General features: G+C 40.0%; 1 protein-coding gene and 1 non-coding gene across 2 annotated transcripts; one reads left to right on the forward strand and one right to left on the reverse strand.

Annotated features, from left to right (window-relative positions):
- The first annotated feature begins 3,386 nt into the window (after positions 1 to 3,386).
- Positions 3,387 to 16,094, forward strand: LOC131241418 (aspartokinase 2, chloroplastic-like). Its single transcript, XM_058240219.1, has 13 exons — positions 3,387 to 4,014; positions 4,117 to 4,199; positions 4,928 to 4,968; positions 8,918 to 9,072; positions 11,632 to 11,781; positions 11,971 to 12,066; positions 12,362 to 12,478; positions 13,174 to 13,293; positions 13,404 to 13,496; positions 13,591 to 13,716; positions 14,498 to 14,614; positions 15,407 to 15,469; positions 15,930 to 16,094. The coding sequence occupies exons 1-13, from the start codon at positions 3,622 to 3,624 to the stop codon at positions 16,092 to 16,094; spliced, it is 1,719 nt and encodes a 572-aa protein (XP_058096202.1). The 5' UTR covers positions 3,387 to 3,621.
- Positions 16,095 to 26,010: 9,916 nt separating this feature from the next.
- Positions 26,011 to 26,117, reverse strand: LOC131241667 (small nucleolar RNA R71). The gene has a single exon (XR_009169225.1). It is a non-coding gene; the product is annotated as a small nucleolar RNA R71 (small nucleolar RNA).
- Positions 26,118 to 27,572: the final 1,455 nt, after the last annotated feature.

Genomic DNA, 27,572 nt, shown 5'->3' on the forward strand with positions numbered 1-27,572 from the left:
CATTCCGTCCGTAGCTAATCCACGCCTTGTAGATGGCCAGCAACAACGGTCGAGGCGGTTGGCCTAGGAAACGAATTCGCTACTCCCCTGCCACCAGCCCGGTGGCTGGTGGTCGGTGTTCTGTGGACCCATCATGATGTATGTGTTTCATCCATGCCATCCATCTACTTTCATATATCATTTTAGGGTACGAGACCAAAAATGAGGTATATTCTAATTTGAAGTGGACCACATTACAGGAAATAGTGTTGAATGAACATCAATCGTTAAAACTTTTTGGGGGCCATAAAGGTTTTGGATAAAGCTGATTTTTGCTTTTTTCCCTTCATCTGTTCCGTATGACCTAGTACAGTGGGGCTTAGGAGGATTTTAGTTGTGGATATTCAGTTACTATTATTTTCCTGTGGTGTGATCCACCTCAGAGTTATATCCCTCTAATTTTTGGGATCAATTCCTAAAATGATATTAAAAATGGATGAACGGAATGGATGAAACACATACATCATGGTAGGCCAGTGGAGCACCGACGATGAGTCGCCAAACCATACCTGTTGGTCTATGCTAAAAGGATAACTTTAAATGCGCAATCGCACCTGCTACGCAACTTATAAAACCCAGGTGCACTGTGCTAAGTCAATTTGTTTCCGAGCCGCAATCCCAACACGCACTTGGACAGGACTTGTATGGCGCGTGAGCTGGAATTTTGAGAAGCTGACAAGTACTGATTCTCATTTCCGACAAATGGGACCTACGTTTCAGAATCTAGGTCATTTGGCAGGTTGGATCTCGCCATGGATGATAATCCCTCCGAAAATCCAAACGACCACTTTTCAGATAAATGTCAACGGTTGATGTAATTCTCTTCTCAACCGTCCATAGGATGCTAAAATTCCAAATATCAAGACTTGTCAACGAGTTTTGGATTCACGGTGTCCATCCATAGTGGCCCACCGTGTGGACCGTGGATCATCCATGTGCCCCATATGTCAGTATTAAAACCCGTGCGTGTATACAAGCGGGAAACGTATCATATAACTCTTATCAAATAATCTAGGGCCAATGTTTCGGTAATCACATCTTTAGTTCATTTAATAGCTGATCATGCTAACCAAGATTGAGAGATTTTGTGGACAAGATGAGGACTTTTTTCAATTGAGTGTAAATCATTTTTTTTTTGCATTAGTAACCGTATGTCTTTAACATCAATTAAGAAGTTAATATTACTCCTATTGGCTTAGAATTTAGAATTCGTATACGTGGTATGCACTCGAAATTTGTAAGAGTGGCAGGACTGATTTGATCTGATTCAAATTGAAACACCGGCCTTTGGCATTGAGATAGGGCGGTCTAATGGTCAAGATTATGACCACCAGCCTATCCAACCAACTGTCAAGTTTGTTACCAGATAATTTGGGTAGACAGGAAATATTCTTCCAATGAGGGTTATATTTTTTTTTTTCCTTAAGAAACTAAATTTCTTTAGAAGTTGCAACAATTATTTCATAAAAATAATTCGAAAACAATCGATAATAAATGTGGGAAAAATAAGATTAAACATTAAAGCGGGATCAATCATCCGTCTACGAGTAGAAACGTGATTTACAGAGCAATACGCTGATAAGTGAAGGACAAGTGATATTGAGAGACATTATGGCCTATTATGTTGACCAAGCGTAGAAGTGTAAGCTAATATCTTCTCAAAGGTCTCCCCATTTTCTTGGGATTGAACTTGAACTTTGAATTTGGCTAATTCTTTGGCTCATGCCTAGAAATGATCTCTAGAAATGGATATACAGTGTGGATACAACACATATGAGTAGCTAGATAATAACTGAAGCTGTGTTGATTCAATCTAGACCGTCAATTCCAAAACATCTCTCTCCTTCGCGTCTCTTTCTCTTATAAATACCCACGCACGCAGCCGTCTTCAAGATTAGAGCTAGGCAAGAACCAACTTGACTCGCCTAATTCGACTCGTCCGACTTGTTTAGACCCGACTCAACCCGAACCGAATGGGTGAGTCAGTCCGAATCGAATAGGCTTCGCCCAATTCAAACTCAAACTGTGTCGAGATCAAGCTACCCTGTAACTTGACCTAAAACTCAATCCATCAAATTCGACTGGATCCAAAACCCGACTCAACTCGAGTTGTCAGATAGGGTATATATATATATATATAAAAAAAAAAACATAATTCCTCCTCTACCTTACCCGCAACACACCTTAATCCGAAAAAACCTAACCCTCCCATTCGGCACCCATCGGCCATCCCGTTCCATCTGGTAGGGGGCAACAACCCTCTGCCCTCCTCTTTTTCTCTCTCTCTTCTCCTCTCCACCCTCGGCAGGCGGCAACTAGCGGCTGATCAGGTGCGTTCATCTAAATATTTTTTTGAGTTTTTTTATCATTAAATGTTAAAATAAACAATGGACCATGACTTTGTCATGGGTTCAGGTCCAATGAAAGCCTCACTCATACAGAAGTAGTCACGACTCGTGGTCCCCCTCACCATCCTCTCTATCCTAGGTAGCGTGGGATTTCACTGGACGCAAATTTCTTGACGGAGCCTCTTGCCCGGAAGTTTTTCGGGGGAATGGATTCATACATGGATTTCTCTGTTTGGTTTGGGGCATTTTGGTCTTTTCAGTTTTAAAATGTTTTTAATTTTCTGCGGTGGGGCGGCGAACGGGAAAGGAGCTAAAAAGGTGGAGCTGAAGATGGCCTGTAAAAAGAGTCCAGTAATCATCGCTACGTAACGAACCGTGAAACTGGCTCTTCTTTTCAATCCCTCTCTTCGTTACACCCAGATCCATTGCTCAACTGGCAGACTGAGTGGAGATACCTCGTTTCAACACTCGAGGTCTTGGTATCGATCCCTAGTGGGGGTGGCTAACATGGAGAGTGTGTACTGACATGGATGTGTACTAACAAGCTAACCCAAAAAAGAAAAAAAAAATGAAAATCCTCCTATTTGTTGTGAGTCTTTGAATTGCTTTTTCTCCATCGAAGATGCGTCCTTTTTGGACTCGACCAGATGCAGAGAGAGATGCCCAATTTTCTCCATCTTGGTCTTACGTGGTGGGCCATCAGCTGTATTGCCTATGCCCCTCCCTTCGCGAAGTTCCTGTAGTGGAAGCTACGTGGGCGCACCGCGATGTCTGTGTGACATCCAACTTCGTCCATCAGTTATAGCTCCATAGCATGATACTCTGGCTGCGTCTGGAATCTATCTTTTCGTTTTTGTTTTTTTTTTTACCCTTTTAAGTTTTCATTGTCTTTACCTAATTTTCTCCGTTATATCTTTTTTTTTCTTCTCGTTTGTTTTTGCGAATTTTCTAGGGTTTTTAAAGGACGATGGAGGATGTTTGTGTTGTGGAATTCGCTGGTGGTGCGTGAAATTGAGCAATTCAATGAAATTCCATTTGAATTGTAGCAGCTAGATTGAAGCATTCGTGTTCTTTAAAGATTTCTGTTAGAAGCAGAGAGGATTTTGAATTAAGCTCATTTATTGTATTTTGGACTCTGGGGAAACCTAGATTCCGTCATCTAGAGAAGGATTTAGTCAAATAATATATCTGCAAAAATATAGTAGGAAGAGAGTGTATTTCTAGCATTTTTGGAATGGCAACTTCGTTGAGTTTCTGCAGCGGTGAAACTCCTTATGCTGGATTCAGAACGAGTTTGCCGTTGATTTCATCGAGAAGGATTAAGTTTGCAGCATCTGTAGCTTCGCCTGCTGGATTTTTGTGTCAAAGAAGAGTTGTTGGTTGCACAAGTAGAGCCTTGAGAAGCAGTTGTGTGAGAGGAGCCACTTCTATGGGTGCGAAGTCCAAGACTGTGCAAAGTCCCAATGGAAGTGTGGGGCAATTGAGCTGTGTCATGAAGTTTGATGCGTCTTCAGTGGCATCAGCTAAAAGGATGAGGGAAGTTGCCGAACTTATTCTCAGTATTCCTGAAGAAAAACCCGTAATTGTTCTGTCGGCAATGGAGAAGACGAATAATAGGCTGCGATTGGTATGCATGGACCCAGTTTTGCAGTTTGTGTTGTTTTATTTTTCTTAATTATACTTTTACATAGTTCGATGTTTATCTTAAGATGCAATGGCTGTGTCTTAGGCTGGGGAAAAGGCCGTCGATTGTGGTGCTTCTAATGTATCCAACATTAATGAGTTGAGATCTATTAAAGAACTGCATCTCAAGTAAGATCTCAATTATTATTCTTCTCTTTCTGATCTTTAGTAATGTTCAAAAAAGTTGCTGATGGAATTGCAATCAGCAGAGTGAGCTTGGTTTGGCTGAAAACCCGTACCAGTCCCAACTCACACTGTTGTAGCTTTGTGTAGATTGGTTGATTGACCCTGAAAAGATTCAGCATTAACATCCATGGTCTGCATCTCTTCCTCATATGTATTGAAACAGACAGATGAGATTTGTTGATTTCCTTGCTCAGGATGATGTGATGTAATCATCACTTTGTATTGGGTTCTCTGCCTCTCAACCAACCTAGTAGCTTGTAACTTCATTTATTTTTCAATTAGTTTGTTGCTATAAAAGATGGCTTATTTTAATTTATGTTAAGCTGATATTTTCTGAATTTGGCCAATTTTTCTTTGGCCTGGCAAAGTATTGGTATTTGAAAGACTGATTTTCCAAGGTGGGTGCTACTTTCTGTACACTGCTTGCTTGTGATCATGGTTGTTAGGGCTGTCAAAGGGCCATGCCTGGGGTTGGTTTAGGCCCACATTTGAACTGGTCAGGCCAGGCTTGTCCGCCTGCCACATTCGAAATCTATATTTTGCTTGGTCCAGGTCTAGCCCTTTGATGTCCCTACAAAGTAACAATTGCTTTTAGATCTTTTCTCATCCAAGTGTGAAATTTCGATCAGTCCTATTCTAATCCCTGTTTCTCATTGCTTTGCTTTCTGTAGGACTGTCAATGAGCTTGGAGTGGATAGGTCTACCATTTCTTGTGAGGCTTTATTGTTTGTCTAGATCTAGTTTTTTCTGTTAATCAAGTGAACCTGAAAGTGTATATACCATTTTTATTTTTATTTTTTTTTAAATTATTATTATTATTATTGTTATTTTGGACGAAAGTGAGAGAACTTCTCTGAATTTGGGGATTTAGGGATGAGGCAAATAAGCGACATGGTGAATTAGATCTGGTCTCTAATTATGGTGAATTTTTATTTATTTATTTATTTATTTATTTTTCAGGCATAATGATCTTAGTTTGTCACTACTGTTTCATCGTGGATTATGCCTTCCTATTGAAATGAAATGCTTCAGCATTTTGGCCTTTCTAGGCGTTTAGTTTCAAAAAGGATGGATGCATTTATTCTCTTTTTGTTTCTATTATAAGAGAGAATTTCACATGTTTTTAGTCTTTCTAGACCACTGTTAATGTTTCTTTTAATGAGAATGTCCCTCAACCATGGTGTGCCGTAAAGGCCATTACGTGAAGGTAATGGTGGCAACCATTACACGTTACAGGGTCGTAACGGCCGTAACAGCCGTTACAGAAAAAAAGACTACTAACTGCTGTTAACGGCCCATTATGCTCCCTGTACAGGCCGTAATAGCCCCGTAATGATCTGTTACGGGGCAGATATATGTTTTTTGGATTATTTTTTTTCAACATTATGGGGCAGCTATATTCATTTCGAGTTTTTTTTTTTTGTTCAAAACAAAAGGTGACTGTAACAGTCGTTATTGGAGCCGTAACAACTGTCACGACCTGTATCGTAAAGGTAACAGTGGTGGCCATTATGGCCACCATTACCATTACAGAAGACCTTGCCCTCAAGTCATTGAGAAATAATGACCATGATCGCTTAAAAAAAATCAGAAATATTCTTGCTGAAATAGGCCAAAACAGGCTGAACTTTCAGCTAAAAACAAAGCATGGAGTTTCTGTTCTTGATAACATGAATGGAACTTCACATATATTTCGAAATTGATAACTCAGGTTAATATGCAACTATTTAGGGATCGTGAAGTAAATGTTTCATTCATTTTTCCCCTTCCTCAATGATGACAAAAGTTTGTTAAAGAAAGTAAGGCCGGGGAACTAAATCAAAATTGCTAGCAGCAGAATTTTGACCTGATCTCTCTAAGTGGATCTATTGACTCCCTATCTAGATTGACTGTCTGCCTTCCAATGCCTCACAGAATGAATGAGAAATCTGTTAATTACTGTACACCTTTATGATAACTTCCATTCAATTCGCCATCCTTCATAGCGATCTGCTAGAACTGGTTTCGACAGTGCTGAAAGAGTACCCCTCCCCCAAGGTTGTAACACTGCATGGCCTGGCCTGTTGTTTGTCGGGCCTGGGTTAGACTCCCAGGGCCAGTGGTTCATGTCCAATCTAGAGTTCGAGCCTGATAGCTAATCATGTTGGGTTCAGGTTGAGGCTCCTTGGCTGTGGTTGACCTATTCAAAATTTTGTAAAGGGACTGGATTGGGTTGCGCTAGATTTGTTCCTTGGATAACTAGAAATGGCATATTGGATCCAAGCCATTTAGCTGAATATTGGCTGTGCAATCCTAGGCATGACATGGGTCTGCTTAGTATTTATCACGTCCGCCATGGACCTAGGGAACATGGTTTGACTATGGATTTGGCCCCAGTCAGCGCTATTGGGCCGGGCTTGGGCTGACCCCAACTCGTCCTATTGATGCTTCTACAGAAGTATCCAAGAATGACCCAGTCACTCCTTCACATCTTAAAAATAGTTGGATCTCTGCCTTATTTGAATGGTCCGATTTGACTAAAAAACACCCATTTCACTCCAAAAAATGGTTGTTTTCTTTTTCGGAGCAAGCAACCGAATTTATTTCTTTCCACTCAAATTATTCCAAATAATACATCCTATAATCTACAGATCTAGATCTGCTGAAGAACTCGAATCGAGCTGAATCATGCTGACTATAGGTGACATTCACCTTGCATCCCCTTGCATAAGCCTCTTTGCTATTTTCAATGACTTCAATGTGCCCTTGTTTTCCCCACTTCAGGGAGCCTCTTAGGTTTCTAAGAAATCATTCCTCATCTTATTTCTCATTCTGTCCTCATTATCTCATTCAAAAAAAATCTTGTAGCGACCCTCCAAATGGATGGAATGATCCAGCCAAGCAATGGTTTGTAAAGGACCCCGACCTCTAGGATGGTTGAAATCTATTGCCCAAGCCTCCAACAAGTCTGAAAATGGCTTACTTTTTTTTTTTGGGTAGTTCATCCTGCAAAAATATGGGATTACCTTAGTCCTGATTTAGTAGTCCCCGTACTTCTCATATTAGGTTCCCATAAGTAAAGCTGTGGTTTCTTCCACCTAATCACAAGTTTGGAATTTCTGGAAAAAAAAAAAAACCTGGCAAAAGTTGTGATTAATTGGAAGAAATGCTGTTTTAGCGATGTGAATCTGAGATGAAGGATAGGGACCTATCATAATATGGATTAGCTTAATCCCAATTTTGCAGGATCACTTATCCAAATGGGACTGAAAGCATTGACCAAGAAACTCAAAATGGTCAAAGAAAGCTGATCCATGCAGACCTAGTGAAAGGACAATGCTGAGTCATGGTACATTCATTCCACCACTCTTGCACATGATGCAACAATTGGTAACCCTTATTTTCTTGTTCTAGAGGAACCGTGGTTAAAACTTCATTAAGAATTGCAACCCAGTAATTTTGGCAACTCGTGCATTTAATGTATCCATTTATTATCAATTACTATAAGAGAGACCTCAAATGGCCCAAAGCCTATTACTTGGGATCGGGTCATACTCCTCCCTTAAACTTAACTATAGGTGGACCCCACAAAGATTATCAAATCCTACCCTCCTGCTACCCACTCTAGGACTGAAGACCTTCTGTAACTCCCTCAACAACTTAAGGTAACTATCAATTTGTTCATACCTCATGTGTCTCCTAAACCAAGGACTCCAAAAGCAGCCAACAACACCCCCATCTCCCGACATGCACTTAATGCTTACTCTTTTTTTTCTTTTTCTTTTTCTTTTTTTCTTTTTTTTTTTTCTTCTGTTTTTGCTGTTTCGCTTTTTAGCCTTTGGGCTTTTTATTAATATTTCAGCAATCTTTTAAAAAAAAGACTTAATGCTTTCAAATACATGCTTCGAGGATTCATGAAATCATCAAGAATCCTTCTAGAACATAATCCTAGAACCTGAAGGTCCCGAACCAACCCAACCTAGACCCAATGCCACTTTTGAAAGAAACCCTTTTAAATTCCAAATAGCCCTCCCACATCTTGATAGGACAATCATTGTCTCCCACATCTTGATAGGACAATCATTGTCTCCCCAAGGCTTCCTTCTCCACGTAAGAGAATCCATACCAACAACTAATTACCCCCACACAATATCTCTTCCTCATAACCAGATCACAAAAGCTGTTTGTCATAGAGAGTTTGATTCATCACAATTGAAGAAATGATTTTGCCTCATTGTCCTTCTGGCAACATTCTTACATGCCAACCGTTGCCAGAGAAATTGTTTGATGATGCTATTTCTGCTTAACTATATGACAATGTAAAAGGGGCATAATAGACCTGGATATTAGAGACAGCCAAATTAATTAGAGTACACCCAAAAGGAAGGTATTTGCTCTTCCAAGAAAATAGTGTCCTTTCTCCCATTTAAATGTTAATGTGGTATCATCATAAGCCTATTATGATGGGCTTAACTTAAAACTGCTTAAATTTATATGATTTTCAAAATTTGGATTTATGTTGCTATGGAGTTCATCATGGCGCAGACATATTTTGCTTGATTGAACTTATCATATCTTTGATTTTGATTCTCATTTTGGCCTCTATTTTTTGTTTCATTGATGTTGATGATTTTTATGAGGATGCCTAACCATATTGGTTTCTTGTCTTGTAATCATCATAGCATTGCTAGAGGAATTGGAGAAATTTCTAGAAGGGGTTGCTTCAGTGAAGGAGATGACTCCATGTACAATAGACTATTTAGTATCATTTGGAGTGCGCATGTCAACAAGGATTTTTGCAGCATATTTGAACAAAATCGGTGCTAAAGCTCGCCAAGTATGTTGTTTCATGATCACTTGTTTTAGGCCTCATATTCTAATTTAAGGTTTGTTGTTTTATTAATACAAAATTGCTAATCCTGCCTATCGAGTTTGTCTGCAATTGCATGCTAGAGACCAGCTGTTTGAAAATTTTCCCTATTGGTTTTGCACAACAGTTCAAGAAAAGGTCAGTGTTGCAAGTGATTGTGTTGACATGTGACTGCCACTTGATAAATGTATGTCACAGATTCCTTGCTATTCCTTACAGCCACTTCCTTTCCAGTTTTGGCCTGGTGGTAGCACATTGTGTGCTGTTTGTGCTCAGCAGGCTCGTCTAGGGGTGGCAATGGGCTGGGCCGGGTTGGCCATAGCTTGGTTCAATCCCCTCAGCTCTGGCCCTAAGCAGGCTAAAAGGCACCAGCCTTGGCCTGATCCTGGCCCTGATTAGGCTAAAACGGCCCTGCCTTTCCCTATTGGGCTGGCCACTGGGGCGAAAATCAGACCTATCACTTATTAGGTGGCCCACAAATGCACATTCAAACCACTGGTTGTCAAATAATTTCAACCATGTAGATTTTTAATTAGTTTGCCATCCTGGTTTTCACACCACGCACTTTTTTTATGCTGTGTCCCACATTTTCTGTAGGTAGGATATACTACAGAAATTAGGCACAAACTAATTTAGTGCCAAAGGTATGGGCTGGGCCATTCATCATTGGCATGGGCCTGGCTCTTGGGCCAGTTTTGGGGGCCGAGGCCCTGTTTCGACATGGCTGGGCTGGCTTACTAATTGCCACCCCTAGGTTCGTCTAGAATTCCATTCTCTAGACGGGAATTGTTTGTTGATTCCCCTTTGTGGGGAATTGTTTGCTGATTCCCCTTTGTGGACTGTGCACACAGTAGTGTTGCTAATGTGCAGTTTGGAAGGCACCTGTTGGCACATGAGTGGTGTCAATATGAGGGGTCGAAGGCACCTTGGATTTAGAGGTAAATGGGTGTATTTCAAATCCAAGTAGCTACTTCTTGCGTTTGGCAGCCTTGGATTTGGTGGTAAATGGAATCGGAGGTATTTTAAATACTGCCTTTTGGTGTGTTTTGAAATCTCAGCAAAATGTTGTGATTCCGGAGTAATCCAAATGAATGCCTTTTTGGCTCCATTTTAAAGGTAGAAGAGTCTCACGTGTAACAAAGGTGTTGCTAGGGTACTATTCCGCTGTACACGTGGCATGCCGATGATACCCCAAAGCAATCTAATTATCTGCTACAACACTAAAATCACATCAGTAAAATGATCAGAAGCATTCATACGTCGGACATCTAAATGGACGGCTAGAAAACATCAAAGAGTTACTTGTTTGTGATCCTTACATTTGTGGCCCACCCAAGGCTCGGAATTTCCTCATTTTTGGCCAAAGTATATACTTCAATTGGCTTATTACAATCATTCTGTTAAAAATCACATATATACTAATTTGGGAAATGAAAGCTGATTTAATTAATCAGATCCAGGTCTTGTAAATATGTTGAAGAATTCAAATGCATTTCCAATACAAGCTCCTAAACGGAAGATTTGGATTCCAGTGCATTTCAACCAAACACAACTGAGGATTCAGAAGCACCTTGATTCCGATGTAATTGTGATTTGGATTCCAATGCATTCCAAATATAAGCTCCCAAACGGACCATGATTAGAAGCCAACTACTTGAACATGATGCTTCATGTGCTTGGTTGCTTTGTGCTTAGTGTTTGCATTTCCAATTGCCCCTCAATGACCCTTCTTCTATCCTCAATACTAGGCGGACCATGTTGCCATGAGAGTGGTGTCAATATGATTCTCTTCCACATCTGGTTCATAGAACTATTGGATAAAAGAGGAAGGTTAATGTTTGGTGGGCGGCTGATCACAAAACTTTTGCCAATCTACCATTTTACACTGAGATGAGAGCAAGGTTAAATAAAAATTGCTTTAAGAAATAACCCAAGATTCAGAAAAAAGATACTCTTGCTATGTAAATTGTTGATTAAGGAAGAAGCCTCGTGAGCTAGCAGTTAGACAGTGATGTGATATGGAGCTCATGAGTTCAATCCCGAACCCAAAAAATCTCAGTATTGCATATATAGGGTTTATCAGTGGAGTTCATATTATCTGGTGTTTGTTTGAATCAGTATATTGCAAAAAGCAAAAAAACAAACAAATAAATAAAACCATAATTTATCTGGTGTATTGGGAACTATTTCCCTCTTCCTTGATGTTGTTCTCATTTTCCCTTTGAGTACAATCACTAATTTAAAGAAGAATAGAAGTGAAAGTTTCCACTTGAAATTTTTTCTTGTATGCCTACACTATTTATCACTACCTACTCTCCTCACAACTTCCGGTTGCCATTTCCATAGCTTTGGAACTTAACATCCATGTCTTTGTATTATGCTATCAGCCCTAGAGCATAGAATTTATCATGTTTCCTTTTCTTTTAATGTAAATTAGCTGCTGATTTTGTTCTGTGGTACCTGTGTGGTAGCATCTTGATATGACTTGCAGTGCTTGCCAGCTGATGACCTCCTCATCTTTTGCAGTATGATGCAGATAATATCGGTTTTATAACCACAGATGACTTTACAAATGCTGCTATCTTGGAAGCAACTTATCCCGCTGTTGCAGAGAGATTGCATGGAGACTGGATAAGTGATCCTGCGATTCCTGTTGTCACTGGCTTCCTCGGAAAGGTCCTTTACTGCAGATCTGCTTCATTCATTTTGCCTTATTGCATAGTGATCCCCTTTTCTTTTAAATACAATTTTTGTCAGTGATACAGGGAGTAACTTCATACAAATTTTCTCAAAGAACTGATTCTGTTATATATTCAACTTCAATTGTTGGTGCAGCTTCTCATCTTGATAATCTGCTAACTGCAGGGACAGAAATCTTTTGCTATAACTACCTTAGGAAAGGGCGGGAGTGACTTGACAGCTACAACCATTGGCAAAGCCTTGGGTTTACGAGAAATTCAGGTTTAGTTCAAAACCTTAGCGCATGTGAATTTAGGGCTTGTCTGTACATATGGAGAGAGATTCATAAACAGTGGCCCCTTTTTTCTCGGATAATCATAACCACATCCCATATTGATTTGAAAGATTACATCTGATATTCTCTTGTTTTGTTATACCAAATCATTTGAACTTATAGTGGAGAGCTACCTTAAAGTTTGCATTTATTTTTCTGACTTTTTGCTTGAGCTACTTTTCATGTTTTTTAGTTTCAACTTAGTTTATCATTCATGACAACCCAGTTTTTAATTCATAACAGGTGTGGAAGTATGGGGATGGTTTTTTGACCTGTGATCCTAATATTTACCCGCACGCAGAGCCTGTACCGTTTTTGACATTTGAGGAAGCAGCTGAACTTGCATATTTCAGTGCACAGGTAAGTTCCAAAGTCAAAAAAAAAAAAAAAAAAAAAAACAAAGAAAGAATTGTTTACCAACAGCTACCACCTCCAAATTCAGCAGTTAAAAGTTAGGATCGGTTGGCCACCCTAATGCATGCATCCATGGTGGGGCCAGCCTGATAAGCGATTCTGATATGGCACCTGTGTGCCATGTGTTCGCGTGTAAGTTGTGCAAGAACCTGTGGCTAAGATGAGCATTTTATATGGAGATAAAAGGGACTTATAAAATGGAAAACTTCAAATGAAATAGTATCACTGGTCTCATATCAATTCTATAGCACATAAATCTGGTGCATTAAACAACCTGATCCCTGTCACATTATTATTATTATTATTATTATTTTCTTATAGGTGATTTTCTGCCAATGGGAATTTACCTTTATGTCTCTACTCTGTGCCAATTTTGTGGAATTTGTAAAGCTGGCCCCAAATTTCTGGGATGAGGCTATGATGATGAATGATGATGTTTAGCGCTCCCTTATTCTTCTCTAAAATCTCAGTGTCCTTTTGTTTTTATGATGACAGCGTGCCCCCGCCCCTTTTTTTAGGCGAGACTAATCCTTGTGGATGCACGCAATCAACCGCAAACCATGTGCATTGGCTAATCCCGGGGAGGGGTGTCATTTGTTGCCATCTTTATTATATCAGTATTATCTAGTCCTTTATTGTAGGTTTTGCATCCGCAATCCATGCGACCTGCTAGAGAGGCGAATATTCCTGTTCGGGTCAAGAACTTTTGTAATCCTAAGGCTCCGGGTACCCTCATCACCAGAGATAGAGATATGAGTCAGGTTTGTAGCAACATACTTTTCATCTTTACTACTGCCTACGAGATTTTTTGTGGAATTGTTTTATTGCATGAAGTACCAACCGTGTTAACTGTTTTGTTTCCCCATTCCAGACTGTACTAACCAGCATAGCGTTGAAGCAGAGTGTCACTGTGCTGGATATAAAGAGCACTCGAGCAGTTGGTCAACACGATTTCTTTAAGAAGGTAAACCAGTTTAACACACCAGGTCTATTCCCTCTCAGTCCTGCTTTCATTTGTATCTTCCAAATGTGATTCATGTTGCCTTTTTCCTGCACAGGTCTTTTCCATCTTTGAAGAATTGGGTATCTCTGTAGATGTGGTTGCAACTAGTGAAGTCAGTGTTTTGTTGACATTGGATCCCTCAAAGATTTTGCACAGAGAATCAATTCAGCAGAAGCCAAGTGTAGGAGCTTAAGATCCTTATATTTCATTGAGCTTATTACTTTCTATCACCACTTATTGCTGTGTCCGGCAATTGGTATATATGCATTCTGTGAATAGATTCCGGCGCCGATGCTGTAATTCACTAGTATGCAGCCAAGTTTGCTATCATCAGCTAAATATACGCGGGTTATACTTGTGAAGTTTATTGAAGGAGGAAAATATGCAGTGCTTAGCTGAGGCAAGCTGCACATATGGCGTGGGTGCACATTAGATGTGATCCAGATCCTTCATATGATGGACCTGATGGTGGATGGGTGATACTCCCTAAGCATCTCCCATCAACCATATCTAACCATCTCTGTCCCCGTTAAAAGCGGACCACCAGTTGTAATTGTCCATCAGCGTCAGATGGCTAAGACAATCTGGTGGAAGATGTTTGGGCTGGGCCAGCCAATGATGTGGCATACCAGTTTCATCACTCGATTAGGCCAACAAAAGGCAGTTCCGACCTGTGCCATTTCTGGGTTGGGAGGAAAAAGAAATATCACAGCCGATGATGCGGCATCCAGATCCTTCATTGTTGCCCTTTTACAAAAATGCCTAGTGATTTTTGAGGGAAACAAAACTGTTATCTTGTGATTTCTAGGGAAAATCATCATGACTGGAAACATCACAACCCCTAATATTGTTTTAATAGCTTAATCATTCGGATTTGAAATGTTTGATATTTTTCATAGTGACTTTAGCACTGTCCTTTTCCTTTCCAGTAAAACCAAACAGAAATTGTTGTGGTTGTGTAGGAGCTTGACCGTGTAGTGGAAGAGCTCAAGAAGATTGCAGAAGTGGATCTCTTTCTGCACAGATCTATAATATCCCTTATTGGCAATGTGCAGCACTCTCCACAGACACTAAACGAGGTGAGGCTCCATAGATACCATCAGTTGGGCAGATTCCTTTGAGAAAGCTTATAGCCCAGATGCAATTAGCCACATTCTGTTGACCTGTTCTATATATTGTTAGAACAGTGGAATGATACTGTGAGACCTGATTTAATGAGACAATATGATATCTGCACTTAAGCTGAGGCCCCAAGTTTGCCATTGCTGCTTTCCTCCTTGGCATCGCCAGTCGCTACTGAAACTATCCATCCGTGGGTTTCGTGTGTGACTTGGCACCGAAGGTTCTTTGGTGGTTACCTCATGTTAGCTCACCCTCTCTCTCTCTCATATCATTCTGCCTATAATACCTGTGTTCTGCCCTGGCTAACAAAATGAAAAGTTCCAGAAATCTTATTATTCTGCCCATAATACGTCTTCTCCCTAGTTGCAAGTCATAGTGACAAATCTCCTTCTCAACAATATCTCGATAGATTTTCAGATTTTGAGTTTTATCATGGCATTATTGGTAAAATCTCACTGTTGAATAAAAAAAAAAAATTAAAATTTCTTATAAAGTAATACAAACTTTTAAAAGTTTAAATATGTATGAATATAATAATCCTTTAAATTTCATTTTCTCATCAAAATTTCAATAATTTTACCAGGAATTGCTGAAAATTTTACAAGTGCTGAGGTTTTGAAATCTTGTTTTTCATCACCAGAATACCTCTGTTTTCAGTTTAACGAACACAAAAATAGGGTTTATGTTTTTTTTTTTTTCTTTAGAATTGAGGATGAATGCATGATTTTAGCATTTTTCCCATATGGCAGGTATTGAGCATTCTTATAGATAAAGAAACCAATTTCCAGAAGATCCCTCAAGGAGCATCTAAGGTCTCTCCCCTCCCTCCCTCAGTTTATGACTATCCATCTCATTAACAAACCTATATGGTCCTCAATCTGAAAACATGCAGTCCTATCAGGTTTTCAGTCTGCACATCCAGGCCTGTGGTTCTACAATAGGGACCATCATTATATGCCCCTCACAAGAAATGAACCATGCTTCAAAAACCTTCTCAATAGGGAACAGTCACTAGCCCATGGATCGGTGGACTGCAAATATATACACTTAAGAGAAATATCTAGCAACTTCCCACAACATAGTGAGGATCTTCAATCGTGGGGACTGTCTCTGGTCACGATCCATCCGCACCAACAGCGTGGTTCATTCAACCATCGACCTTACTTATAGGAACTGAAAAACCTGGGAACTGCATCCCTACTGGTCATTGGATCATTAAAATTCTTTCTATCCTGTGCATCTAAACAATGTGGCCTTTGTTCCTGCTAGCAGGTGAACATGTCCTTGATAGTGAAGGACAGCGAAGGGGAACAATGCCTGAGGGAGCTTCATTTGAAATTTTTTGAGAAGAGGGTTCCCTTTGAACTCAATACAGCAGATGCATTCCAAAATAGGCATGACTCTTTATCATGTAGCATTTATCTCTCCTTTCTGTGAATTGATACTTAACATTTATCTAATAGTTATGGGCTTTGCAAATGTTGTTTGAGGTATGTATAATCAGCCAATCCTGTTGGAAAATGATGAGAGGTTCCCGGTTTCTGAGGGCGCCCATCTAGAGACCGAGATTATGCTCCTCCATCGAGACGTATCATCTACATAAAAGGTGGGCTCCACATGATGGGCGGTGGATATTGAAGGTGGGCCCTAGATGATGGACAATAACATTGATGGTAGGACCCCACTTGATGGGTGATCAGCATCAAAGGTGGGCCATAATGATGAATGGCCCACATCCAAGGTGGGCCCTATATGATGGATAACCCACATGAAAGGTGGGGCCCACCCAGTGAATGGTTCAAATCAAAGGTTGGTCCCACATGATGTATGGTGGATGTGAGGGGAACCAAACAAACTTGAGGGATAATTACTTATGATGTTGGAAACCAAACATGTTTTTCTACTTTTTGGTGGACAAGTAGAAACCAAGATAAGCTACTTATGACATTAAGCAGCTTATCCGAAGTAACTTACGATCCAAACGCCCCCTTCATATTAACACCAGACAACTCTCGCTGTTGACTGTTGAGGCCTGTTTGAATGTTGAAATTAGATTAGTAACCTAGGAAAGGAAATCAATTTCCTGTTTCAGGAAGACAGGATGAGGAATTGGTTTCTCGTTCGGTAGATTTCTTCGGTAAAATGTTATGTCTTTTTCCTTTCCCAGACCTAAAAAAGAAAATTCCTTTTCTACAGTTTTCTAATATGCAACGTTCCCTTTTCCTTGACTACTTTTTAATGTCCAGCAATCCAAACGTGTTAGGTTCATTTTTATGGAAATCAACATGCAAATCAAACAACTTGCACTATGAAAACTAACCATCCGTGGTCAGTTTCTTAGAGAAGCAGCTTCTTTTCCCAGTCTAAAAAGCTAATCCATTAGACATGCCAAGGACAAAGGGGGTTTAGATGTCACCATGTTCAAACAGGTCCCAAGGAAAATGACGTAGGACTGCCTGATCAGTTGAACCAATAAGGGCATCTGTTTGGGAGATGCTAAAGAACTGAATTCATCTCATTTTAGCATATATCATAATTGTTTATTAGAGATTGGTGATTGTTGGTTAACCAAGATTATTTTCTAACCTTAGGGCCTGTTTGGGAGACACCAAAAAAATGAACGTCTCATTTTTGTTATTATTATTATTATTATTATTATTATTATTATATATTTTTTTAAATGTAAGTTTATGGAGCACACCAATTGAGTAGCTCATTTTAGTTAATCCTAATTATGTATTAGGATTCATATTTCCTTTTGGTAAGAGGATTAAAATAATCTTGGTAAAAATATAGCTGAAAAAAGGAGTTCATCTCACTTTAGTTAATCCTAGTTATATAATAGGATCATATTTCCTTTTGGTAAGGATTAAAAATAATCTTGATAACTAGCAGTCATTGTCATCTCTTGTACACAAGTAATGATTAAATGAGATGAACTCATATTTAGGCGCCTCCCATAAAGGACCTTAGTTTTGTTATCAACCTTATGCCTACCAAACCATACGACCTGCATGCGTTGAATCCTGGCTATGGAGTAATTTTTTTTCTTTGGTATTGTGCATGCTAGTGAGGGATACTGAATAGGGGTGACCGTTGTCAAGGTAAGCTCCATCCTATTTTCTGCTTCATTATCTACTTTCTCAAAATGTCAACTGAGGGCATGGCTCCATTGTAATCCATCAGCAGCAACCGTTGATGGGGTGGTTAGCCATCCCATCAGGTAACATTAACATTTACATGGTGAATGTCGGCTCTTTTTCTTCTTCTTTTACTGGTTTTAATCATCAGTCTCTTAAAAAGATAATCGTAAGGGGTGGGGGTGCATTGACTCACCCTATGCCGGTGTTGGCAGGAAGTTCACGTGAAATGAAGACAGTGGAAGGGTCGGCCTCTGCTTCCCACGTGCCGGACTGCGGATCGGCCTCTACTTCCCACATGCTGGACTCAAATGCAATTCCTTCCAACATGCCGGACCCGAAGACAGCTTTGCTTAACTTTCTCTTTGACTTTCGTCCCGGGAGAATTCATACTTTGTTAGACTCCAAAAATGTCAAGGGCTCACAGGATTTCTGCAGATCTGCGGTTAACACAATGGCTTTTTCTTTTTTGCTGGTACCTCTTGTTTACAAATTCACCACTGGTAGATGATGGTGGATGTCCCTCTTTTATCAATGTGATAACTTTTTTTCTGGAGTGTAGCTCTTGTTTATAAATTCACCACTGGTAGATGATGGTGGATGTCCCTCTTTTATCAATGGGAGAACTTTTTTTCTGGAGTGTGAGTGGATGTTGGTACCGAACTTTTCTTCAGTTATCCCATAGACATTATGTTGTATGATGGAGATGAGTTGGAGGTTAGTAATTTAGTTTTTTTTTTTTTTTTTTTTGTGGACAAGCTCAATCAGGAAATAACATATAGTAGTTTGCTCTTTGGTTGGAATTTTTGTCATGTTTGTATAAGGTCTTCTTAACTCTACTAAACAGTTGTAAAGTTTGCTCAAAGCTTTTGCCATTGCATGTTGTTGTTAGCCAGAAATTAGCCCTTCCAGCGATGGATCATATATGGTATGGAGGATGTAGGTCCTCCCAAAATGATGCGGTTCCACAACTCAGTGGTTGGATTGAACCATATGAAACATTTTACACTGACCAGTCAACCCATCTAGTAGGTTCAAACTTCTGGGGGTTCTCAATGTTTCTGGGGATTTCATCCAGGTCGTTATCACATTATGCAAAGTTTTGATGGGATTTATATATTTCGGTGGTGGGGATTCATTATCCCTAGACAACACTGGTGTGGTCTAAGTAAGATATCCATCAGCTGCCTGCGAAAGGAACTCTTTGCAAACAGGTGCAACATGGTTGTAAAGAAACATTTCTTATTTTGGGCCCTACAGCAAGCAATCCTTGTTATGCATTGAGGTCCGGTTGATCAAAATGATTGGACAGCCTGGATTTAATCTTCCGGTGAATAGCAGTTGCATGTGTGTTATTCATCTAACCGTGGGCAATCAAAAACTAGCCTTTATCCTGTTATTAACAAATGTCTTAAATTTAAGGAAATTCGACTAGCCCGAGAAGGTTCGGGTGAAAGTCTAGCAACAATTTATTTTGAAACTTCCGAGAAATTCGACCAATCGAAAGACAAGTTTGACTAGTTGAACTGTCCTTCAACTAGCTCGAGATCTGGTTCGATCGGAGCTTACGCAGATTGTGTGCAGACTGCGTAAATTTGAGGCGGTTTTTAGATTATTTCAAGTCGGTGCGAAAGTTGGAGTTCCCCAACTATAAATAAGAGTTACTAGAGTGCTCCTAAAGTCTTTCTAAGATATTTCAAGGTTTTCCAAACTATTACAGAGGGTTTCTAAATAGTTATAGGGTTTCAAAGGGTGTATAGGGTTTCAACGGGTGTAGCAAGGGTGAGATTCGAGGTTGTTCGAATCGGGTAAGTCATTTCTCTTTATAATTTATGCTTTCATAGTGGATTTTTATAGCTTTATGCAGTGGTTTTTTCCCGAATAGATTTTTCATGTTAAATCTGTGTTCTCTTGTGTTTGCTTGGTGCTCTTAGATTACTATCCTAAATTCATCTCTATGTGATTCCGCAATACAACCCCCAATTAGTGATATCAGAGCAATTGTTGAGACAAATTTAAATTAGCAGGATTAGCATCAATGGGAAGCACTAGGTATGATATTGAGAAGTACTTGGGGAAAAAGTACTTTGAGTTATAGAAGATTAAGATGATCAATTCCTTAACCAAACAAGGTGAAGATTGTGCTCTTGAGGAGCGAAAGCCAACTATGACTGATGGTGATTAGAATACTCTTGATAAGAAGGCCTTATCCTTAATCCGTTTGTGTCTCGTGCATGAGGTTCTTTACAATGTCTTGAGTAAAAAAACTACAGCTGGTTTATGGGTGAAATTAGAGGATATTTATATTAAAAAATCCACTGAGAATCGCCTATACTTGAAGCTACATTTATTCACCTTCAGATTGACAGAGGGTGGAGATGTGGAGGCCCACATCAGTAATTTTAATAAACTGATTTATAAATTGCTGGACATGGAGGAAGTGATCAAAGATAAAGATCAAGCATGTATATTGTTAAATACTCTACCGACATCGTATGAGTCATTCAAGGACTCATTGTGCACAATAAATAAATCCTTAAGTGTAGACACCGTTATCTCATCCCTTCAAGGGAAGGCCATGAAAAAGATAAACGATGGCATAGGAACATCTTCTGATGCACTGTTTACGAGAGGCAAGAATTCTGAGAGAGATACAAGATCTTCAAGGTTAAGATCTAAATCCATGGGCAAAGGCAAAAGTAAGTTAAAGTGTTGAAATTGTGGGATGGGAGGACACGTGAGGAAGGATTGTGTAAATCCTAAATCAAATAGAGAAAAATCTGATGCTTCATACAGAGAGGCCAACACTGTCACATCTGATGAAAGTATGAGTGGATGTGAATGTGATGTTTTGTTTATGTCTATGATCAAATAGTTATACGATGATTGTAGGGACGAGTGGATTCTAGACACTGGGGCATCTTATCACATGACTCCTCATCGAAGTCGGTTCACTAACTACAGAGAGTGCGATGGTGGACAGGTCTTTATAGGCAATGATAATACCTGTAATGTTATAGTTGTTGGTACAGTGCACATCAAGACATTTGATGGGATAGAGCATACCCTGACTGAGGTGAGGCACGTTCCCGACATGAAGAAGAGTCTGATTTTTCTCGGTGCACTTAAGACAATAGGATGTAAGGTCACTGGATTTGATGGTGCCCTTAAAGTATATAAGGGGGCACTTGTAATCATGAAAGCGTAATGATTTAGTAACCCTTACAGGTTAAACGAGAGCACTTTAACAGGTGAAGCTACAGTGGCTGTAGCGGATTCCACCTCTGCACGTGTGTAGCATGATGGGCATGTCCACATGAGCGGGCAAGGCATGAAGGTCGAGACGCGTGAACAGAGATACAGAGTAGGTGGAGCAGCCACCTGTGAGAAAAATTACACCGCATAATCGCAGGTTACCGACAAGGTACATGGATGACTCCAATATCACATATGCTCTCGTTATAGACGAGAAGGATCCGTCTACTATTCAGATGGCTCTTGGTGAGCCTGGTGCTGAGAGGTGGAAGGTTATTATGGATGATGTGATGGACTCGTTGTACCAGAACGACACATGGGAGCTAGTGGAGCTTCCAGTGAGCCGAAAAGCGATTGAATACAAGCAGATCTTCAAAAGGATACGACATAGATAAGAGCGAGGCTGGTAGCGAAGGGTCATGCTCAGAGAGAAGGGATCGACTTCTCAAAGATATTCGCGCCGACGATATAACAGGTGTCTATTAGATTCGTCTTAGCGTTGGTTGCCCAATGTGATTTAGAGCTAGAGGGCATGGATGTGGAGACTGCACTTCTGCACGAAAAATTAGAAGAACTGTTCTTCATGAAGCAAGTAGAGCGGTTCAAAGTTTAAAGGGGTAGAGAACAAGGTCTGTAGGAGGTCGTTGTACGACCTATCGAGTAGGTAGTGGTATAAAATTTTGATTCATTCATGATGAGTCAAAAATTTCTCTAGGAGTGAATACGATCACTGTGTCTATTGCAAGACACTAAGTGATGGCACTTTCATCATCCTGGAATTGTATGTTAATGACATGTAGATCGCCAATCATGACATGTCTGAAATCAATGTACTGAAAACTCGGTTAAGTGGGACATTCAAGATGAAGGATTTGGGGGTTGCAAAGAGGGTTCTCAACATTGATATTTATTGAAACTGGAAAAAGAGTGGGCTTTGGTTATCTCAGGCAGAATACATTGAGTAGATATTGATCAAGTATGCAATGGACTGGGCAAAGCTGGTGAGCGTTCCATACGTGGCTCACTTCAAGTTTTCCTCAAGACAATGTCCCAAAACAGATGAGGAAAAAAAGGATATGTCTCATGAGCTTTATTCGAATGCGGTTAGCGATGTATGTCATAGTCTGTATTAGACCGGTTATTTAACAGGCAATCGGTGTTGTGAGCAAATACCCCAACAAACAACATTAGAAAGCGGTGAAATGGCTACTTCGATACATTCGAGGTACAAAAGAGTACATTTTAACTTTTGAGAAGACATGGACAAAGTTGGTAGGCTATGCGGATTCAAACTACGTATGTAGTGTAGACTTCAGGAAATCAACTTCTGGTTACTCATTTGTACTAGCAGCTTAAGCGATTAGTTGGATGTTATTGTGGGTCAAATATTGCATATCAGACCCAGTTATTGTATGGATTTACAAGCATGATACTGTTTAATGGCCCGATTTAATCGTATTTGTGATGCAGAGTATATTTACAAGCCCGGACTGGAAAGGATGCTAAAAGCATGGATTTAAACCTCAGGCATCACCAAGGCATTGGACGGGGCCCCATGGGACCACGATCGAGGATTTACACTTCAGAGATCAGAGAAATTCTAGCCACTCATCTTAAATAGGCCTAAAAGACGTCTAGAATACAAGATCAAAGGGTTCCCACCATCTGATCAGTTCGAAACGTCATATATGGCCTGAAGACCTTAAATAAGCCGTACACGTCAAATTTCAGTAGTTGGATACCTGTGAAAGTGGTCCAACGGTCAAATCAGCCTATGAATTATTGATCTAAGGCCCACCTGATATTCAAAGATGCTTCAAACTCAGGCTTTATCCATTAGATGATATGAGAAAAGATGTGAACGGAACGGATTTCTCACAACCATCATGATGATGACCCATGAGCATCACATGTGTACAGAGTGTATGTGCACTCAACGTGCACCGGATTGAGAAACCCGGTCAAAGTCAGTTTTGACCGACTTCCTTCTCCAAAACGGCAACTGCCGTTACAGCGAAATACGCTGTCATCGTCGATTGATGCTGTGGACCCCACCCATTGTCCATATGAAGAATCCAAGCCATTCATCGGATCCATAAAGGCCTGCTCACCAAGTCCTAGGTGACAGAATTTCAATGTACAGCAGATATTAATGTTTAACTGCCCAAACATGGGACGGACGGCTGAATGAAAACATCCCTGGACCACACCGATTTTTATCCAAAAACAGTGATTCCCGCCTGATTTTTTCGAGCTGCAACGAATAGATGGAGTGGATTTTTCAAACCACCAGTAAAGTGGGTCCCACCACGCATCAGCGCGTGCTCTGTTGCTAACGTTCTTGAAAACCGGACGCCGCCCGGCTTTCTCGGGCCATTATGCGTCCATGGTGGTGGTCGGATGCATGATCCAGACCGTCCAATATATCTGGGCAATGATCTAGACCAAGATGTAGGTGAGATCGGTCAGTGACATGACAGGGATCGCGCTCCATCTTGTTGGACGTTGGGACAGTCTCTGCGCAATCCACTTGGTGAACCGCCTCAGCTGCCAGCCAAAACGGTCAATCTCAAACCGAAATCCCGTCATGAAGCTGATGGACGGTGTTGATTCTTCACGCAACACTGATCATGGGCCCCACCAACAACGCAGCTCGGTCCGCAGGCCTTGCTTGCGCACGCTGCTGCGTAAGAACCCCGCCAACAGCAGCAACATCAACATCCTTCTAGCCGACTTCTCCAGGGCCCTGGATGGCTATAAGAAAGAGGGAGAGAACGGGAGGAAGGGGGGATTGAGGGCTTGGACGATTGCAAGGGAGAGAGAGAGAGAGAGAGAGAGAGAGAGAGAGAGAGAGAGAAGATATAGGGTTTGTTTTTAAAAGTTTTAATTTATTTTTCTTTATTTAAGAGATCAAGCCCAATCATGTTGGGCTAAACCTCTTAGCTAGGGCTAAGAGGTGAAGCTTGTAGTCTGATGGGAGAGACTTTGCTTGTGCCTATTGTTTTGACTGACTGATGTTGATTTTTGTTCAAATTAAAAGGAATACTTTCAGTTATTTTTAATGGTTTATTGTGACTGAAATTACAATAGATCTACGATAGTTTTGAGTATTTCTTCCTCCTTTTGATGTTTATGACGTCAGGAAGCCCTGTTGTTCACCATCGTCTCATGGGCATGGTCGGATGACGGTACCTTTCCTAACCTTCAGGCATTGTTGATTGGTTGGTAATTAGTTTAATTATGTTGTTTGTCTTGTCTCCTGGGCATGGTTTGGTGATGGAATCCATTCTAATTCATCTACCTTTCATCTCGTGAAAACTAGATCAAGTAAGTTCAGTTTAATTTCCATGATTCTTGATGTAGGCATAAAATCTCCCTGATCTCTACAAGTGGATCCTCTGAATCCCTAGTTTTCTTCTTCTGAATTCCTTAAGTTTTAGATTAATCTCTCACCATTATTCATCACTTTATATTGGATTTAGATTTCATCTTAGGCTAGTCCTATTTCTACTTAGTTTCAGGTAACGTACAGGTGTCAGTCCCTTGGGATTCGACCTCGGTCTCACCGAGTTTATTACTACATCACAACCCTAAACTTGGGGAGTGAACAAGTTTTTAGCGCCGTTGCCGAGGACTAACAGCTACGATTTTCTGAAATTAATTAGCTTTAGAATTAGTTCAAGATTAGGATTTTTCTAACTATAGATCTAGGTTTTTCTGATTTTGAGAAACTAACCTATTTTCCTGTTTTGTAGGATCCTGACATAAGTTTCTAAATTGGTAATTCCTTCCTAATTTCTCTACTTTTTCTACTTTTACAATTAGGGTTTAAATTTTAGAAATTTTCTAATTCTAGTATTTTCTTATTTTTAAAAAATAGTTTATTATTAGAAACTAGGTTAGTTATTTCCCTTTTTAGAAATTAACTTTCTATTTTTATTTTTAGTAACTTTCTAATTTTAACTCTTTGAGAATCTAACTTTGTTTCCTAATTTATTTTTAGGAATTTTCTACTTGTAGAATTTTTGTTTAGAAACTAACTTTCCTATTTTGTAGGCCTTTAAGATAGAAATTTCTAATTCGGTAAGCTCCTTCTCTACTTTCTATTTTTTAGTTCTCTTTTAGTAATTTACTTTCTAGGTTAGGACTTTTCTAATTTGTTTTAGAAGTTTCCACTTTCTTTTAGGAATTCCTTCTTTTAAAAATCAGTTTACTGCTATCTTTCTTTTAAAGGATTTTTCTTCTCATTTTAGAATCTAACTTATTTTGTTTTATTTTGCAGGTTTTTAACTTAAGGACTCCAATTTGGTAACTTCTTTCCAAACCTCTCTTTCTTTTTAGATTTTCTTTTCCTTTCTTAGGATTAGGTTTCGAATTTGATTAAGGGCTGCGAGTGTTTCATGCCCAAGTGGGCCCGTGACAACACTCGATGTCTCTTGACTGAAGAAGGATTAGTTGAGGAGTTGACTATCCATCGCAGGACTAGACACCACTCAAAATCCCCTGAGTTAATTGAAGTGATGGCTGAAAACCAACCTCTTCTACCCCAACCTAGGGTGGAGGACATTCAAGATGAGAATGAGGTATATCAAGTACCTCTACCACGTACTTTACGAGATTATTTACAACCAGCGGGAGTGAGTACGCCCTCATGCATGATTTTTTCTGAAAATACAGGACATATGGACATCAAGCCAGGGGTTATCCAACTCCTTCCTAAGTTCCATGGGCTTGAATCTGAAGAACCATATCTACATTTGAAAGAGTTTGATAAGATCAGAGCCACTTTATATTTTCAAAATGTGTCTGAGGACATAGTCAGGCTAAGACTCTTTCCTTTTTCCTTAAAAGAGAAGGCTAAGACGTGGTTACATTCACTGCGTTCTAGATCCATTGGCACATGGAATGATATGCAAAGGGAATTTATAAAGAAATTCTTTCCACATCATAAAACGATTACCCTTAGAAAAGCAATCATGAACTTCACCCAAAAGGAGGATGAAACGTTTTACCAATGTTGGGAAAGGTTCAAGGATTTGGTCAGTTCATGCCCACAACACAGCTTTGAAACGTGGCGCATTACAAATTTTTTCTATGATGGACTGACATCTTCCATGCGCCAAATGGTCATGACAATGTGTAATGGAGAATTCATTAATAAAAATGTTGACGAGGTATGGGATTACCTCGATAGTCTTGCTGAAAAAACACAATCATGAGACTATTACCCAAAGTCGAACGCCACGTTTAGGCCGACTCAATTAAAGGAGAAAGGTGGATTATATCTCTTGAAAGAAGAGGATGATCTCAAGTGTAAAGTGACTACGCTCATAAGGAAAGTTGAGGCCATGGAAGGAAAGAAGGATAAGGTTAATGAAAGTGTTTACGACATCTGTGATTGCAACATTCATACAACTGAAAATTGCCCTACAATACCCGCCTTTCGAGAAGTGTTGAATGAACAATCCAATGCCGTAAATAATTATCAAAGACCTTTCAATGGACCAACCTCTAATACATACAATCCTGGTTGGAAAAATCATCCAAACCTTAGTTGGAGAAATGGACAAACTGCTACCCCTCAAAGTTTCTTCAATCAAAATCCAAATCAGGGGAAACCTCAAGAAGAACCGGTTCAAAATTTCATGCAAGAACTGACCCTTGCAATGCGAGACTTTATGCAAAAGATGGATTCACGTATGACGGTTATAGAAAAGGGGATGCTTCCTGCACAACCGCTCCCCAATCCTAAACCGCAATACGAAATAGGTGATCCCAGCTCTTCAAATCAAATGGGGCATGCTAAACCCATCACCACTCTTAGGAGTGGGAAGATCATTGATAAAACCCTTCCGGTTAGGCCCGAAAAGCCTCAAGAATCAGAAGATGACAACAATAATGGATCTAGTGAGGCCCCATAAAAATCAGAACCGGAACTTCTAGAAAAGCCAGTTGCTCCATTTCCTCAACGGTTGGTTGCACCAAAACCTCTCTCTAACTCTCAGGATATCCTAGAGGTGTTGAAACAAGTGAAAGTCAACATTCCTCTACTTGATGTCGTAAAACAGATACCTTCATATGCCAAATTCCTGAAAGACCTATGCACGACCAAACGACGGTAGAGTATTCAAAAGAAGATCTTCTTGACCGAGAAAGTGAGTGTCATCCTAAAGCAAGACGTGCCACAGAAATTCAAAGATCCCGGTAGCCCAACCATATCATGTGTAATCGGGGACCATCAAATTGATCATGCACATCTTGACTTAGGAGAGAACGTCAATCTGATTCCCTACTTGATATACAAACAGTTAGGTTTGGGTGAATTAAAACCCACCCTAACCACACTACAACTTGCTGATCGCTCTGTTCGTGTACCAAGAGGGATAATTGAGGATGTGTTGGTCCAAGTTGATAGATTTTACTACCTTGTAGATTTTATCATCCTGAACACCGAACCCATCAATACCATGAGCACTCAGATCCGCGTCATTCTTGGTCGCCCATTCCTTGCCACTTCAAA

This window comes from Magnolia sinica, chromosome 3 (assembly GCF_029962835.1).
Source record: "Magnolia sinica isolate HGM2019 chromosome 3, MsV1, whole genome shotgun sequence".
In the NCBI taxonomy this organism is placed as follows: Eukaryota; Viridiplantae; Streptophyta; class Magnoliopsida; order Magnoliales; family Magnoliaceae; genus Magnolia; species Magnolia sinica.